The sequence below is a fragment of the Microchirus variegatus genome (assembly GCF_963457635.1).
Source record: "Microchirus variegatus genome assembly, chromosome: 13".
NCBI classification, from domain to species: domain Eukaryota; kingdom Metazoa; phylum Chordata; class Actinopteri; order Pleuronectiformes; family Soleidae; genus Microchirus; species Microchirus variegatus.
In genome coordinates this window covers 17780166-17799116 of record NC_139814.1, presented here as the reverse complement: position 1 = coordinate 17799116, position 18951 = coordinate 17780166, and the positions used below count along the sequence as shown (strand labels likewise).

The window sequence follows — 18951 nt, the reverse complement described above, 5'->3', positions numbered from 1 at the left end:
ACTCTACTGACTGCAATGATTGGTAGACGGCGGTAGGTGGCGCCACATGCTAAAACATGATTTCAAAACATAAACATGATTTGCAGTATTTTTTAATGCAAATATTTTGGCTGTACTGTTGTTGTTGGTGAGTTCAGTTTGTTATATGAACATGATTTCTTGAGTATTTGTGACATTTTAGGAGGATTTTATGGCCAGTTGCTTTAGATTTATTACATAATGCATCATTCATGAAATCATGAATACTAAAAAAATGAATAAATATCATAATCAGACGACGATCGAAAACACCGCCATGCAGCAAATTGCCAATATTCTTCTTTCGACCAGGGTAAAATTCCTGCACAAAAACATTATAATTAGCAAAAATCACAGTGAAAGGCAAACAACACTGTGCGTTAGTCATCCGCGTTTGTCCGGTCCAACAGCAGTGAATTGCTGCCTGGAAATGTCAGGGTTTTACCATAATATCCAGTGCTGTGCACAGGCTTATCTGTTAGTTATAGACAGATTTGATGAGCGAGGGAAAGCGATAGCTACATTTGGAATAAATCTGGCTACTTTGATGTTGCCAGCGCTGGATTAAATTAATTGTTGGCACTTCTCCAGCTTTGCACTTACGTTATCTATTAACTGTTACAGTCCCTCAGTTGCAATCCCCTTTGCTAGCCCCCGTTTAATGATAGCCTGTTAATTACGTGCAATTACCTTTTTTTTAATTAGAATTGCAAGAGTCTGTTTGATGGAGCCGGATAAAATATAATTACTCTATTGTGAAAGGTGTCGTTTGCGAAACGTAGTACACCGATCTTTTTGTTTGGGCTTTTCTTTGGACGTGTCATTACACGAAAAGTATCACACCGTTTTCTCAAAGAGTTAATAACCTTAACTGCTCCTTTTAGGTCTTCTTCAAAAACACACAATGGCACTATTGACCTTTATGTTCCCATTTCGAGACAAATAGCAGAAAAAAAACAAGCGCCTTCAAGTGGACAACGGTGGGATTGACAGCTGGTATTATTCAGTAGGAACCTGCGGATCAAAAACGGTCATGGGTCCAGCCTAATTGCAAATCTTAAGTCTTCAAAAAGCGCTTTGCAGCCAGAAGACGATGCCCACTTTTTAACCCTTTAACACCGAGCATATAGTAAGCGCCCTTTGTGGTAAAATTTCAAAATTAAAATGCAAAATGTCTTATTCACGCTCAACTACAGCGTTTCAAATTCTGCACTTGGTTTTCCTTGATTTGAAACTGTTAATACACTCTCTTAACATGCTGTAAATTGTATATAACTGCCAGGTATTGAAAGGTCTAAGCGTTCTGGAAAAATTGGCAACATCACTTACATTTTCTGGCCCGTCTATGGTAAAAAAAAAAATAAGCAAAGAAAGAAAAAGTAATACAGATAATTGCATATCACAAATCTAGTGGTTCTCAACGATTTCAAAATAAAAGGAGAGAAAGAAACCGATATCTTTATCATCTAGGAGACACGTTTGTCCCTTGTTAAGGACGAATGCTCTATTTCGATAACATATTAACAGTTGATAAATCCTGACCCTAAAGCAAATGTTAAAAATCCCTACTCCACTCTGTCAAGTGCATTCTCTGCATCGACAGCGAGGGTCGCCTCTGGGCTGTTTCTTTGACGGCTCGCGTGGAGAAGAATAAACCGTACGAGGTTTTTTCCGCAAGCCGTAACCATTCTTCACGAAATGCAGACCGGTAAAAAATATTCTCACACTATTAACATCCAAGCAGGTACTCGGGAAGGTGCCCTTTTGAGCTGACTCAAAATAGCCTTTAATTAAAGTAGGTACAGGCATGTGTATGGGTGTGCCACATCCAGATTTTCCAGTGTTCATTACTTATACTTCGTAGCTGCTCGAACATCTAAGTAAACCTGTGCTGAAAGCAGAGAAACCTTTTCCATCATTACAGAGTTTTGTTACCTGAATTTCATTTTACAATAACACATTAAGGACTTCATTGCGAAAACCAGCCACTGCCAAGCTAAAATAATGCCTCAGCCAGTGTGATACAGGCCAAACAAAAATGCTCATTTACACCCCACTGTTCACCTATTTGCTACCACTGCATGATTTCACACGCACAAGGGTAAAAAAGCACAAGACCGCAGCGCATAATTAACTGATCTAAGTCATGGTGTTCAACGGACGTACACTTTGCCTCTCTCTCGAGGTGCCTTTGAAAGGATGAGGTTCAGACAAATGAAGGAGCACGGTCGAGCGCATACTCCCCGCCATGCTTGAGAGCTGGCCTGCTTTTAAGTTCTCAATCACACCGCGATTTACCTCCTAGGGCGGCTAAACGTCCCTTTCATTAGAGATTTACACACACGAAGAAGCCAAGCCGAGTGTCTTTTACTGCAAAATAAAGCACTCGCTCACACAAAGGCACGTCCAGGGAGGTGTGTTAAGAAATTTAAAGTCAGTCTTTAAACTGCACGCGTGTGTGTCTATTCAAGATGTGATGAAGACAGCGGAAGAGAAGTAAGAAGATGGGGAAGAAAGAGTCGGGCTGATATGGAGTGGGAAGTAGACCGGAAGTTCCAATTAATGCTGTTTTTTAGTGTGTATCTGTGTCATTACCTTGTTTAAGAAGCCCTGAAGGTTCAAAACGAACAATTCAGCCCTTGCGGAAAATGCTGTGTTTTATTGTAATCTCGGACTCAGCGAGATCTCTGAAAAAACCCGGTCCGGTTACGTAAACACCGGTTCTCCGGAACAGCAGATCGTCCTGCTCCGGGCACTAGTCCGGGCACATCCGGTTGCGTACATTGGACCGCAGAAGAAGAATAACGTCCGTTGTGGAGGTGTTTCACGAGCGACAGTGTCTTCTGACTCTGGGTCTGACTGCGGCGGGGAGTCGTGACAAACTATTTTTAAACATTGTTAAAACAATGTTTTGATAATGAGTAGCAGTGCATCCACCGTTCCAGAGGGGGGAGCTGCGCTTCTGAGAGCGGGTGCTGAATATGTCACTTCCGGGTACTGGCCAATCACAAGACGGTCTGTCTTCTGGGTGTGAGAGTTGAGTCTGAAATATCGCGGCTGGGCAACATCGTCAGAAAAGAGGATTTCTATCGGCTTGTTTACAGCAACTAGGAGGTTTTTGACCATAAAACAAGTTAATGTATGTAAGTAGACCTCCAGAACTAACACATATGTGCAACAGGATCACTCTATGTGAGCTTTAAGCACAAGGAAGAGAGAGTAGAATGCCGGAGGACAAAACAGAAAAAAGAGGCAGCAAAAGATTCCCTTTCAGTGGTTTTCTGTGGCCCGACCGAAGGAAGTCAATTCCTCTCGAGGTAAGCGAAATAGCCTGGAATACCAATACTGTGCACAAACTGACACATTAGGGGGAGAATGGAGGTGAAATATGATCAAAACTGAGTACGAAGAGGTGCAGAAAAAAAATCAAGCATCTGTATCTGGAAAAAGGTCAAAGAAGACGACTTGATTTTACGTGGAGTGAAGGGTCAAAGGACAGAACATGAGGATGCATGGGGAATTAGAACAGACGGGCACACAAAGCCAATTCAATTTCATTCTTTCTTTCTTGTTCTTTGTCATAAGTGAGCGTTTAGCCCACAAGTGATAGAATCCCCCTCCTAGTTTAGTCTCTTCCTCTCAGTCTCCCCTCTCTCTTTTCTTATTTTACAGGTATGATTCCACAGCTTCCACATCCAGACAAGCTCAATTACTATAAGTACTACTATTCCAATATATTATACAGCCACTCATCACTGCTAACGTTCTTATTTGATCCTCATCCGTCCTTCACGAGAGTCACATCCTGGATGAAATACACCTGTCACACACAACTGTCCCTCACGCTATCACCGCTCTTCTTCTTTTCACCCGTCTTTCCTTCCCTTCCCCCCTCCTTTCTCTCCTCTCTCCTACCCAAACCCAAACCGGTCGAGGCAGATAGTCGCGTCCGCTCGCTCGCTGTGTAATTGCGAGGCGTTGATCTTACGATTACGCAAAGTGCCTCGAGAGAAAGTACGTTACGAACGGAAATTGTATTCTTTACTTGACATTTACCGAGTACACACGTGTACAGCTTTTGTGAAAATGTGTCAAACGGTGTTTTCTTTATAAGAAAATGCCTCGTCATAAAAAACGCGAGACGTTATACGTCGCAGTTGGAGGAGTTACAGCGTGAGGCGTGTGTTTTGTGTGTGTGAACATGGTGAGAAAAGAGGAAAAGAGACAGAGAGAAAGACTAAGAGAATAGACCAGAGTGTGCTGAGGCTCTGCTGTGGAAGACCAGGTTCCCCTGGGCAGCCTGGCTACCATGTGATGGAGAAGATAGCTATTTTCAGCTCAGGAAGTTTAACCTACTTATCTCCCTTCTCGCTGACAATCCTCCTCCCTCCACTCCGACCTATCTTTCTACCACTCCCTTTCTCTCTCCCTCACTGCATCCCTTATTCCCCTCACCCCCCCCCCCAGATTTATAGTGCTGAGATTATACAATGCTGCACTCGTACGAAGCAATTTCGCAAATGCGTCCTTCGTATCAGGACCATAACTGAGGCAAATGGAAGTGTGCATCCTTGAGTGCATTCGACGCCACTCGACTCAATGTCGTGAGTTAGAGTTTTGTTATACAGTAATAATACACTAAGGGATGTTCTCTCTTCTTTTTTTTTTTTTTTTTTTTAAAGAATGGTAGCATTTTTGAAAACAATGATTTATTCAATAAATGAATTACAAAAAAAAAGAGAATATTCAGTGCTGATATTAAAGTGCTTTTTGCTTATGCACTGTATTTGTTGCTTGTGTATTAGTAAGGTAGTAAGTAGTATTAAACTCCTGGAAAACTAGATACCATAAAAAAATAAAAAATTTAAAAAAGGTTGATAATAATGTAAAATACATTATGTTTGGAATGACAGTCATGGTCATTTTAGACAATACGATTATTTAGTTTGAAATACAGTAGTAGGATACAATAGTAGATAATCCCTGTAGGATGATCCTGTATAATCCTTGAAAAAGTTGGCAATTCCAAACTTCTAGGCATTCACATGCTCCTTTTGTCCCCACAGAGGTGCAGGGCACAGAAACACACCGGAAGACTTTGCCACCGGAGCGATTTAACTCTTTACATATCACTAATCTTGTGTTCCTGCCATTCAATCGCCCCGCTAAAGCCGTCATAGCAGGAGGTAAATATACAGTATAACCTGTGATGTGCTTTCAATGGAAGCATCAATTCAGCAGATTTACGCTCGACACACTGACTTCAGTGGCCCTCGAGACAAGCCGCGAGTCTTCTGTCGGCGCGTGACAACACAGAAAGCTGACACAGTGACTGAAAATGGGAATGCATCGTACATAAAAGCTGGCTTTATGCTCAGGCTTTTTTTCCCCCCTCCTGTTGTACATGTTATTCAGTGACGGTGAGGCGAAAGGTAGAAAATCACAGAGGAGATCTGATTTGAAACCAAAACCAGCAAAAGGCACATTTTCTTCAGGTAACCTCCGAGGCACCATCTGTATATAACACAGTCATGTTAACATATCGAACTAAGCACTAAACCTTGTCCTTGTATCCATGTCCCATCATTATACATCTTCAGTCTCTCTTGTCTCTACCCTCAATTACTGTGATGAGGGTTTTAATTTTTTTTAATGCAAATCCTTGTAGATTTTTAGAAAACCCCCATTAGTTAATTCAAGTTGACAAGAACAATGCATTTGGCTACTTGCCTCATGTACAGCGAGGCCTTGTTTTCTCCTGTTGTAGCTGTAATAATTAAAACGTGCAGCTGCCACCGTGTGTTGGTGCATCATTTATCCCCATCAAATTCAACCGCTTCCAGTCAAAATACGAATTCCAGATAATGAGAGAGCAAATAACAGATTGACCCATGAAGGTTTTTTTTTTTTTTTAACCATTTTGATGAGGTGCTAAAGATATCAGTCTTAATCTGACGACGGAGCCAAAGGCAAGTCGTCGTTGCAGGTAAAAGAGGACGTGAGACGCTCCTGACAGGAAAAGGAAGCAATCACTTCACACGTTGTTGCTTTGAGGAAACTCTGATACAGAAATGTGTTTGTAAATAGTTTATGGAAACAGCGTACTGACCTTTCCCTGCCTGCCTTGTTTTATTCCTGTTTACCTTCTTTAGGATTCACACTGCAGCTCAGAAAACACGTTTAAAACCCTTTAACACCACACTCTTAGAAATAAGGGTTCCAAAAGGGTTCTTCTACAAGGGCTGAGGTTCTACCTGGAACCATTTGCTTCTGAAAAACCGTTTCCCGAAGAAAGGGTTTTTCAAGGGTTCTTGGTAACACTAATGGTTCCAGTAAGAACCATTTTGACCCTTTAAAACCTCTTTCCTGAATAAAGGTTTTTAAAAGGGTTCCAGGTGGAACCTTTATAAAAAAAAAAAGGTTCTACCTGGAGCCAAAAAGGGTTCTCCTATGAGGACAAGCCGAAGAACCTCATATGGTTCTACTTAGCACTTTTATTTCTAAGAGTGCAGGCGCACTTTGCATTACCGTAATTACACGACAGTTTGTGCCATCAGCTATGGTTATTACGGTAATTTCACTTGAGGAAGTCGGCGAATCAGAGTCTGTATGTAGTTTCTCTCAAACACGTTATATTAAATATGTTTTATACTGTTCAAATTTCACATTTAACACTCAAAATCTGGTCTTTGTGTACAACTACAGTGTTTTTTTTTCTTCATTTTAAATTGTTGAAACAGTATTTTAACATGCAGTAATTGTAAATACGATATTGAAAGTTATTATTCTGGGAAAATGGACAAAAGCACTTACTCACTGGATCATTTTCTGGCCCTTTTATGGTTGCAAAAAGCAAAAAAAAAAACTCCAAATGTACACTTTGAGGCTTAGGGGCACATAAAACTGTGATTCATTAAAAAAAAATATGCAAACGCGTCAACTATAGAGATGCAAAATGTTAAACTGACTTGAATAAAAGCCAGTGACTCTCTCCTGCTCCAAGACCGTCCTCCAGCCGATTCCATCTGCGGGATTTGTATTCCCAATGTAGTCATGTTGGGGATTAAGTGGCTTGGCTTATTGTATGGCTCCATGACCTCACTCAATCAACTGTTTCTGTAAAGTAGCAACCTCTGCATTGTGTCTGATAGTGAAGGTCTCTCGCTAGACACGCAGCAAAATGCGCGTGCGTGTGCACACGAATCTCAGAGGATATAGAAAGTAAACAGGATTAACCGGCTATCCTTCACTCCACTGTAAAAATGGCCTATAATGGCAGTACTGCTTCTAAATCCCCTCCTCCCATTTCTATTAAACATAGAGGTTAATCCACCCCCCCCAAACCACCACCACCACCACCACCACCAACCCCGTCCCCAGCGCCGTGGCCTGGGATAAGCTGTCAGAGCCGAGCTGCTGATACTCCCCTCCACTCCAACAGCCCTGGACACAGCATATTAGTGCGTGCATGTGTGCTTTTATGTCAAGTGTACAAACAAGCATGTGCTTTTTTTTTTTTACAAGTGTAAGCATATACTTATAGTAGTCTGTATTTGAATTTCTGGCTGTGTTGCCAATATCCTCCTGTATAGAATCCAATTTCTGCCGGAATAAAAAAAAAAAACTAAATCTAGAGCACCCTAAAGCAACAAAGTGGTGCACTCAGCACATAGCCACAACTTCTGACTGAGTGCCATTGACACACAAACAGTGACCCATACCTTCTGGTTCTCAGCACTATGTTTTAATGGCTGTGCCGCTGGTTTAATGACAGCACTAATGACAAACACACGTGTCAAAAAACGTCACAGAAGTCAATGTGTTTTCCCTCGTAGTGCTCTTTTCATTCAACACGGATGACCTGCTAACTGGGTTGCGAAGAAAAAATTCAATATAGATCAGTCGTAAAAGAATTAACCGGAAATGGAGGCTGGGATGACACATCTAGCTTATACTGTAGGTCACAGTTTTATTTTATTTTTTTGCTGTTGTTTTTGTCCCAATATAATCGGAAGTGATATTTCCAAGAATTTACCTATCAGGCTTTGCAGCCTCTTAAAATAATTCAAGCAAAAATAATGAACAATCAGCTACTCATCCAAAGGCCATCACCGTATAACAACCCTCTAAAAATAAAAATAATGAGGGAAAGTATTCAGGGAATACTGAAGAAGTAATAAATAAAGGATTCTCCAGTATGATATAGGAACCTCAATGCACAATATTATTAGATGTTATTAATGTATGAGCCTCCTAAAGGAAACGAAAGCCAGTGTCCTTTTTGCTGGGATTGTTTTTCAGTAATGTTCACGTCCATTTCATGGTTTGATTTTCCCCATTTCTGAGGGATATAACGTGCTTATTAGTCGCTACATTGTCCTTTCCCAGACTCTTATTTAAATAAAATAAAATAATTTGGATTTTATAATGGGAGGAAAACTGACCCTCATGCAGCGGCATATAACACTAACAGTGTAACTGCTCTCCACCAGACACCAGAGACAGTACATGACTGAGATCAAAGTTCAACAAGGAAAAATTAAGAGAACACGTCTAACTTTTCCCACACGCGTGAAATCATATGTAGTTTCCATGTTTAATGCAGAGTGAAATGTCAGCGCAGGGACATCTTAACAATCATGTCAAATGCTACGGCCGCAGCGACTTGTGAATGCCGTGTTACACAATGTAAAGGTCACTCAATAATAGATGTCTGCGTGAATGTACAGCTCTTTATTCCGGCAACGCTGCCTGTAATGCATCGTTACGTACATCTCTCTCTCTCTCTCGGCTCTCCCTTCCAGCTAAGATTAGACTGCCTTTTCTGTTTGGTCAAACATTTTCCTACCCAGCGTCCTCCGTGGCCTTCCTGCGATCACTTCTCATCTCTGTGACACCCGGAGTTAACCGCCAGCGCTTAGGGATCTGTTTTACTGACTCAATTTCCTAAACTAACCGTTAAGCAAGTGAGAGAAAAAGACCTTTCATAGGTTCTAGCGCGCCAAAAAGAAATTTGGCCAAACTCCATCTGCTTACACATCTCCTCGATCATTTAATGTAATCATTGGCCTTGCATATATTAGGTGCTAGGAAGCATGGAGGCAAATTAGCAGCCAGAAAGGCGAGAACTACGTAAAGTGTTAACAAGGTGACAATGAGGGTGAGGGGGTATGGAAAAAAGTAGGGTGATAAAAAACGAGGAAAGGGAAAACTGATAACTCAATGGAAAAGAAATGGGAGTAAGAAGGGTGCAAGGAAGTGGCAATAATAAACTGGGTTAGGCGTGGATAGCAATGCAGAGTTAATGAATTATGGCCTTAGGATGTCCATCAGACATTATCCCAAACTAAAAGCCTCTTTACTATTGTCAAACACACAACACGAGGCAACCAAACTATTTATAGTGACACGTTATGTGCAGGATGCAAACATTTAAGCAGAATCTGCCTCTCGGTGCCTCTTACATCACAAGGTAGGTAGTTTTTTTTTTCTTAAAACACATCAACAAAATGGCATTTTGACACTTAAAGTTGACATTGATATAAAGAAAGCATGCATTAATTCATACAGACAATAAATGACAACCTTAACAGAACGCTTTAAAGGCAATGCAATGCAGCAAAAAATACAGCTGCCATGGAAGTCATGGTATTCATCAGCTCACTGACCTGACCACGGGTAAAAAAAATAAAATAAAAGTTGCATTGTTACACCCCAGAGTCTCACAAAGAACATCAGGCTATACACTGGCGTGTGACTCACCGGGTCTTTAGCTTGCTGTGCTAACACGGCGTAGGTGGATATCCTGCTGCACAAGCATTTGGTTTGGACAGTGGTTGACGCGAGCGTTTGGCAGCCTTCTGTGCCCCAGTTTTCCGCGCCAGCTTCCCTGGAGGTAGAGAGAAGGGAGGAGTGTCACACGGGGGGGGGGGGGACACACACAAACAGTAGCTGCGAGACAAAAGACACACAAACAAACACGTCACACGGATGACACTGACCTATAGTGGACGACGTGGACGCAAAGTTTCACAGGGGTAGTTTTTCATGAAACAAAAGGTTCTCCCTGTGCACTTTAATGTAATTTATTATATTTTATTTTATTACACACCGTTGCGTGCAGATAACCTGATTTGATCTCAGGTCTTTGCTGTGCTAAGCACCCACTATATCCTTGACTTGTTTCCTTTGTACTGTTATTTTCTTCGTCTCTTTAATACCATCCTGGAAATAATATTCTCAAACGAGGAAGAAAAAAAAAAAGTTGTATAAGCTTACAATTAGGAATCGACACAGTGGACGCGGGGTTATTCAGCATTAAACGGTGAATTGCTTTGACATCCGATTAAGGTAAGAGAAAAAAACTCCTTGGAATAAAACCTTGTACATTTTTATTTCTCCACATCCATTTTCACCCCCCCTCCCCCCCTCCTCTCCCCACACTCCTCATCAGGTAAGTCTAAGTGCTTTCTATAGACGGCTGCGTGTGGAGGTCAATCAATAAGATTATATCTGGACTAATTACCATTGCAGCTCACGCGACACATTAACCTTACGTTTAACCCAGGGTATACAGTAGTTCTATTCCGGTCACCAGAGAGAGGTAGAGAAATTATGGGACCGTTTGGAGAGATGTTCTTAAGGGGTCAAGAGGGCCGGCTAATGAGGGATCAGTAATGAGACTCTAATGCCTTGGCAACATATATATATATTTAACTTTTCACTGTAAGTCATGAGAGAACATTAAAATATTTTCTGCACGAGCTGCAGTCGTTTTTAAGATTTAACAGGAGGGATTTCTGTGTCTTTTTTTCACCTCAAACCACACCAGTCCACTCGAGTAAAACTCTATGTTTTTGAGTCCTTATCTGACCTTTGAAGATGATCCAACGTCAAGGGGGAGTCAAGTTTTTGAAGCTTTTATTCCAAAAGGAGAGAAGCAAACCCGCTACTGTCGTGTATTCATTTAGGCATTTAAAAAAATGTTAAGAAAAACATTTAGCAGCTCCAAATATCAAGCAAATCTGACAAGCATCTCTCAAGCAATAAATGTTATTGTGGAATGAAGGGACATTCCGTCAAGGCAACACAACGGCACAATATAGCGAGGCCGTCTTAAGCCTCAGTGAATTACACAAGAAACACTGCTGAGAAAGTAGTGCATTATCTTCCAGCCCAGAGACGATCTGGACGTGGAATCTCGTGGAAAAAAACTCGTAAAATTTCCTCACAGGGAAACTTATTTACGAATGGCAATGAGAAAATAATGCAACATCGGAGTAACAAATGTGTGTATTTTGTATCGGAAACACAGATTGGCCAGATCTTCCCATCACGGCCATAATAAAAAAACGTAGAGCTAGAAGAACTGTATCGTTGAGCACTGTTTATATCTCGGGGTGGGGTGGGGGGTGGGGGGTTTTGGTGGCAACGGCACTTTATGAGAAATGATAAGCTGGAGCTGTTGCTGGTGGCATTTATTGTCTCTTGAGAAAGATTTAGAATTTTAGCCTCTCTCTAAAGAAATAACAAACAATAATATCGTTAAACGTTTAAAAAAAGAAGATATCGCTGTGTATTCCGTACAAGATATATATATATATATCTTATCACATCATATTCTGCTCTGTCACAGAGTTTTATACAGTCAATCACCATGACATGACGTTTTAATTAACTAGCTCTTAATTCGAAATAAACATAGTCTTAGTTCAAAACAGTACTTAAAGCTGCCATATGTAAGAATGTGGCCGAAAATGGTTACTACATTAAAATTCAAAATACCGAGGTCTTTTAGGTTTCGTTTTCTGACGTAACTGGCAACCCGTGGTTGCTCGGCAGCTTAGACTCTACTGACTGCAATGATTGGTAGACGGCGGTAGGTGGCGCCACATGCCAAAACATGATTTCAAAACATAAACATGATTTGCAGTCTGCAAAATATTTCTTTTAATGCAAATATTTTGGCTGTACTGTTGTTGTTGGTGAGTTCAGTTTGTTATATGAACATTATTCCTGAGTCTCTGTGACATATTAGGAGGATTTTATGACCAGTTGCTTTAGATTTATTAGATAATGCACTTTAAGTTGAAGTGACATCTTGCATCTCAGAGCAACCTTACCACAAAGAATCTGGTGTTGCCTGTTTTTATTATTTATTTCATGTAATAATTAAGAAAAGCCTGAGCAGAGGCCATTTATGTCCAAGTACGGTCGGTCGTGTTCTCTTTTCTCTGAAATTTTATGTCAAGAAATATCAGAATTGTTGTACTGCTGTGCAAGCTTTTAGGGCCCCACTCTGTTTTATTTCCGTCCCTCTAAAACCTCACTTGGTCCGTCTGTGTCTTAACTCACTAGTTCTGTGACTTATATACCATGAAAAAAAAACCCAGAAAAAAACCCGCTGTTTTTCTTTTTTCTTTCGTTCTGTAAATCAAATCAATCAAGTTAATGACGTGTGGCACATCGTGAATCAACCGATAACGGCGGCATATTAGCCACAACACAGTACGATAAAGTGTTTTAGAGATGTCTGCCTTGATATATATTACTCACACACAAACACACACACACAATGTCAGTAAAGAGATGTCAACACAACTCTCTAATCATCGCCTGCACATTGTCACATCAATGCTTGAATATAAAAAAAAACAAAAAAAAAACACCAAACAAACAAACAAAAACATGAGTCACAGCAGCAGAAACAGCTTAGAAATAGCTTGACAGGGAGCAACATGGCGCGCCGCTTTGTATGTTTGTGTGTGTGTGTGGGTCACAAGCACAACACACACACACACACACACAGAAGACGAGAATAGAGAGAATGACAGTATAGGGATGTGCACTTGTTACGCTTTATGAGGAAATCCATCCACGCTCATGTGGATTCCACAGCGCCTGTGAGGATTCATCTGATGCTAACATCTGAACGTGAATATAAAGCTATATAAAGATCTGCGAGCGAAACTCCAGGGAGACGTCGAGAGAAACATTTTTTACAAATAGCCTCCCGTGTGTAAAGCAGAGCCAAGCGGACGGTTGCTGCACGTGCACATGACGACGACGGTGGCGGGGACACATCAAGGCGACCATGCTGATTTATGCAACTTAAAGCGTGCACGGATTACATTTAGTAACATAGACTTTGATGACGCTCAACAAAGCCACACACACACACACACATCAAAAATTCTACGCCAGTCTGGCAGCAAAGAGGAAGTTGGGTAATGAGAAACTGTCTGACAGCTCTCACAACAGGGGGTCGTCGACGATAACACCAACACAAACGCGCAACCGTCTGTGTCCTCGTTGTTTTGTTTTTTTTCCGCTGCTGAATTTCCAGTTTAATTAACTGCTGACCGTCGCCCAGTCCGGCTGGATTTAATTATTGGTTTTGCTGCCTTTCAGGGAAAAAACCCCCAAAAAAACCTGACTTTTATTCAGGTTTGTTTCACCCACAAGTTGAAATTAACCTACAGATGCAGTGTATCACACACACTGTGGGCTCAGAGGCGTATGAGATTATTAATTTTGGCTTGGCTTTTGTGTGGGGGAGGGGGGGGGGATTAAAAAGACATGGCTTTTGTTTTATTTTTCTGTTAGAGCATTTGAATGAGCCTGTAGTTGCCGTCGATTTCTCTTATCGTGGAAAGCAGGTAGCAGATGTAGAGACAGGTGCACATATCAGCATTACTGGTTTATGAGCTCCCTGTTCCCAAATGTACACGGCAAAGAAAATCAACCAAAACAAAAAAATGTGTAAATACACAAAGATTCATCCAGTTTGCGTTGTGTTAATGAACACATGTGCTGTTTGGTCACAAAAGTGACAAAGAATATTGTTTTACTCAAATTATGTTTGATGAGTTGCCATTTAATTATTCCTCGGTGCATTATGGAGTTTTACACTATTTACTGTGATCAGCCTGAGACTTGGGGCCAATTCCAATTCCTATCTTAAGCCTCAAGCTCAACCCTTAATCTTGACTGACCCTCAAAACCAAGTGTTGAGGGTTATTTAGTCACTTAGAAATGGGACACCCCTTAAATGCAGATACGTCTTCAGACTGTGGGGGGCAGAATAACGCGAAAGCTGCGTCCAGTCTGTCAACTCCAAATTTTTGAGATTGAGGGTTAAGCAAGAAATTGGAATTCACCCCAAACCTCTGTGTGAGCCGCGTGCCGTCATCGTTCGTCAAACGCGCTGATTTTTATCATTTTTCCCCCCATCCCCCTGCTTTTTATTTCCACAACATTGGTGACACATTTCCAAACTTCACCATAGATTAAAGCGTAGAGAAGTATAGGAGGATCACCGGAGACTTTATGATGCATCGTCTGAAAACAATGAACAGCTGTACACAAATCATTGCAACTTTACTTTTAGCTGCTGATGGCACTAAATAAGAAGTTAGTGACAGCAAAAAAAAAAGAAGTCAATATGCTTCATCCTCAGTGAATAATGAACGGGCATTATTTCAGGGGTAATCTATCCGGAGTGGACAACGACAAACGGACAGTGAAGCATCTTTTTTGTCATATGCTAAAACAAATGCTGTCCATTTTGCTTCCTAATTGTGAGTTGAATGATGAGGGAAAACAGGACAAAATAATAGATCTGGACTAAAAAATAAGGTGAGTTGACCTTTTCTGTGTACACAGAAGAAATTGGCACCGACTCTTCAATGAAAGGGCAATGATATGAGGGCCAATAGCCCCCACTGTTAAAAAAAAGTAGAAAGGTTAAACATGCTCTGAATTCTTAAAGCAAAGGTACTAGATGTGGGGATTTGAAGCTGCACAGAAGTAAAATCGCACACCTGTCTGACAGGAAGCAAACATTTGTCTGTTCAGGTGCAGAAAACTTTATCATATTTTATTATATTTTACGCAACATCATGACTTAATTTGGTAGCATGGGTGACGTTTAATATCAAATTACTGTCGATTGCTCTGCTGTCACTGATGTAATAAAGATTAACATTAGCAGCTCATTTTAGAAGCAGGCAAATGTCGTCAAAACTGATTCAAGAGATGACAACAACAACAAAAAAAAATATATATATATATCATATATCGGTCCATTTTCATTTGGTATTTGGAAATTGCAATCCCTGCGCCCATTAGTCTGTCTCTCACTGCTCATTTGTGCCGATCAAATATGTGCCAAGTATTTCCATTTGTGTCACCGGTGGTCAGGATCACAGTGAGGCGAAAAATAAAAGTTATTTCAGAGAGTTTAAAAACAAAACACAGACGTGGGAATTGCAAAATGCAATGACAGAGAAAGAGAAAGAGAAGAAATAAGCGTCAGGGGATGACCAGAAAAAATAAAAGTATTTAAAACTTCAGGGGAAATCAAGAGCATGCGAGTCAGTGTGTCGGCGTTTATAGGCAGCGTCTTCATTACAGAGAGGACGGCGCCAAGTCAAATTACAATTCTTCAGAGGATATTCTTAAGGAGTTTTATTTAATTCTCACTCTGTGGTCTTGTGCATTTAAGTGTATAAACGATGTTTTAACGTGCGTTTTAATTTTCCCTTACACAATTTCGGTACATATTACAAACGGAGAACCAGGAAGTCAGAGAGTCTGGGGCTTGTTATGTTGCCTGTTGTCACGTGATAGCTGGTGAATGCAGTTTCATTATACACACTGTATATGAAAGTATATAAAACAGTAAATCAATGGTGGCTGTCCTCCATTTAACTGCAGCCGTTTGATTTTTTCCAGTAAGACTTCTACGGATTTATGACCAGGGTTAAACGGATAAAAACAAATTCACACATATGAATATTTCAGTGCTGAAATATCATATACACTGTGACTCTCTGGTCTGCAGCAGAACACACAAACAGTTGGAGTTGGGTCGTGCTGAGAAGGCAAACCAGCTGTTGTGTTGGCACATCCCCAGTTTTAATCTGACCATAGAATCATCTGTATTTAATCTGTACCTTCCTAAAGCTTAACGGTGCCATTAACAAGACATTTAACATGTTCCAGTACGAAAAATAAGCTTTTAAAGTCAAGTCAGAGATAGATATACAGATAGTACATTGTAAATGTTTATGTAAGTTATGTATGTATGTTTATGTTTCATCTCAGAATTATGATTCTTGAAGTTAAAAATTAGCGTGAATGTGATACGGTCAAAGGCACAATTGGCCACAGGTATCAAGTCCTGCTGATATTCAGTATAAGATACAGTATTTGACCCAGATATTGATTTGTAAGTACTGAAGTTTTCCTTTACGTCCACCGATTGATGTAAAGATGAGCCCTATAACCACAAAAAAAACATGCTGTGAGATTATGTTAAGCTCGATGTGATGTTTAAGAATCCGCAGCTTATGTGTTCAATCTGTTATGTGAACATGAAGTACTTTTAGTTTGAACTTAGTCCAAACGTGTATGAAAGAATCCAGTGAACAAAGCTGTCCTACATACATCAAAACTGCAGCTGGATGAACACGAAAAAACTGTAGGACTTCACCGCAAAGCTAGAGACATAAAAAAAAAAAAGTACAGATTTTAATATGATGGTGTATTTAGAAGAGCATACTTTATAGTAACTATTCAAGTTTAAAGTGAATGACTTTTAATATTGTGAAATGCACTGTCTTAAAAAAAACTATCCGTCCCACTTCCTCCTTAGTTTCACGTGAGTGTGGATACTTTGTCATTGACCTCCACCGCCTCAATCTGCTCCCCGCCATGGACATGGGCTAATTTATAAGCTTCTCTCCCAGGATTATCTTTCTCCCCGGTGTCCGAGCTCACGCGTGAGTCAACAGCAAAAAAAATTACAGGATGAGACTAAAGCTCTACATGGCCTGCCTTATGACTGTCAGTAAGACACCTTTGAGTGTTGATGTGAAATCTCAGGATTGCATAACTTTTTTTTTTTTTTGTAAAGAGTCATGCAAGGGACTCAACTGGCACACTTGAGGCCAGAAGGACAAGCCTGAGTCTCAACACACTGCCCTTATAACCTACTTCCAGCAGCACACAAGTAAAGAGGATAACGCGTTATTCAACAAGATAAGCACAAGGCATTGAATTAAGGTTGCACATACAGTATATGTGTGATCCTAGTGCATGTCCAGCGCAGATTTCAAGATGTGGGACATGAATTTGACTTACCTCACACTACAGGTCCAGGAGTGAGGAGCAAATATATTCCACCTGTCCACAAATCATCACGGTCACTACTTCTTATAAAACAGCAGTGGTCCGAATGACTAGAAAGGTAAGACTCTGTGCTATCCACATTGATTGTCACATGATGATAAAATAATGACAAAAAAAAAGATTCCTCTATAACGTTATCCATGATGTCCTATGACGTAAAAAGAAATCCCAGTTACTGTTCACACTCAAAAAAACCCTGCATGTTAACATGACCTCCGAGGTCTGATGTGACTGCTGGGTAAAATGAGCTAAAAGCCTGTCCACGTCTGTGACGCCCAATGACGGAAGACTCCACATAAGCTCGACCGGCCCACTCTCTCTTCCTGCGTCGATTCACTGTCAGTTCACAGTCTTGATCCCTTCTGCTCTATCAGATGGAAGAAGTGGAACAACCCCATCACCCCCCACCCGTCCCCTCCTCCTGGTGGCTACGCTGTTAAGTGTTAGTCTGTGATGTGAAGGAAAATTCTAAAAAGTGGCCATGGAAAATATTGATTTTTTTTTTTACTGCCTATCACATTTGTTATTCTGTCTACTTTTTTTTTTTTTTTTTAAGCGTTTCTATTTTTAACTGGAGAATTTCTGAATAAATTGCAAGTTGGATTGCTGCCTTCTACCCGAGCTGAAGCCAGCGTGGCTTGCCGCACTGAATTTGGTATGCATGAGAAGATGAAATGATGAGTTCAAGTTTCTAATTGAATGACTGAATGTTTTTTTTTTTGCAAAATGAGGGATTGAAAAAAAAAAAAAATGTCCAAATTCTGAATTTATCCATTAGGTCTGTTGCAGTGATCACAAAACACACAGGAAAAGCACACATGATGTCAGCTCATATTAAGATATAAGCTCTGGCAGAGACAATGGCCGCTGCATCGGTGACTAAACAGGTGCTGGCTGTGATATCTGCAGCACTGAGCTGTGCGCTGACATTAAGTGTAACAGCACTCCCTCTTGTGTGATTCTGCTTAAATGGCAAACTGCACCAATGTTGCAGTTGTATATCAAGTTTTGCCAAGAAGGAAGAATGCAAAGAATGAAATATCTCTGATTCTTGGCGGCTAACAAAAAAAAAAAAAAAAAAAAACCTGGCTATTGTTATATACAATAAAGTTATTCTAGTGCAAGGCTAAATTTATGCGGTGTAAAGATGTGGTCTTAAAAGAAGGAACACACTTTCAAAGAGAAGAGTTTGGGTATCCACAAAGGAGGAAAACAAAGGAATGTTTCACCGCTGAGTGACAGATGGCACGTGAACAATGCCGAACAAAAGTGTCACACTTTACTGAGGTCAGAACTCACCATTTTTTTTTTTAATCAAATAAATGTGAGGCTTATGTGTGTGAATATGCTTATGCAAATATACTTCAATTTAAAGTTGAGACCTGCCTGTGCCAAAGCTGATAATGTTGCCAGATCCAAAGAAAGTCTCTATCTACCGTGTCAGATTGAGGATATTAGAGCTATATTTGCACTGCCCACCAGGCCATTATTACTCTATGGCAGCTGGGGTGAGGGGGGGGGGGGGAGACTTTAAGTACTGATCCAGATCACGGCAAAGACCACTGAGGATTAGAAATAGGATTAAGTGACCCTCAGGCCTTCACAAGCTTACTGTCATCCATCCATCTAAAGTGTATGTTACATTTATCTCCAACGAAGCATGCAAAGGTATTTCAGGCTGTTTTCATTTACATGGCAGCATGTTGCTTCTTTATGTGTTTGCAAGTGGAATGGGAAATG

General features: G+C 40.6%; 1 protein-coding gene across 1 annotated transcript in view; it reads right to left on the bottom strand.

Moving 5' to 3' along the window:
* Nucleotides 1–18951, bottom strand: part of adgrb2 (adhesion G protein-coupled receptor B2) — a gene marked incomplete at both ends in the record, with an annotated part of 128638 nt that overhangs the window by 39001 nt on the left and 70686 nt on the right. The window contains one exon of the mRNA XM_083899742.1: nt 9781–9907. Coding sequence (XP_083755868.1) covers nt 9781–9907 — 127 coding nt within the window. The remainder of the gene's footprint in view (nt 1–9780; nt 9908–18951) is intronic.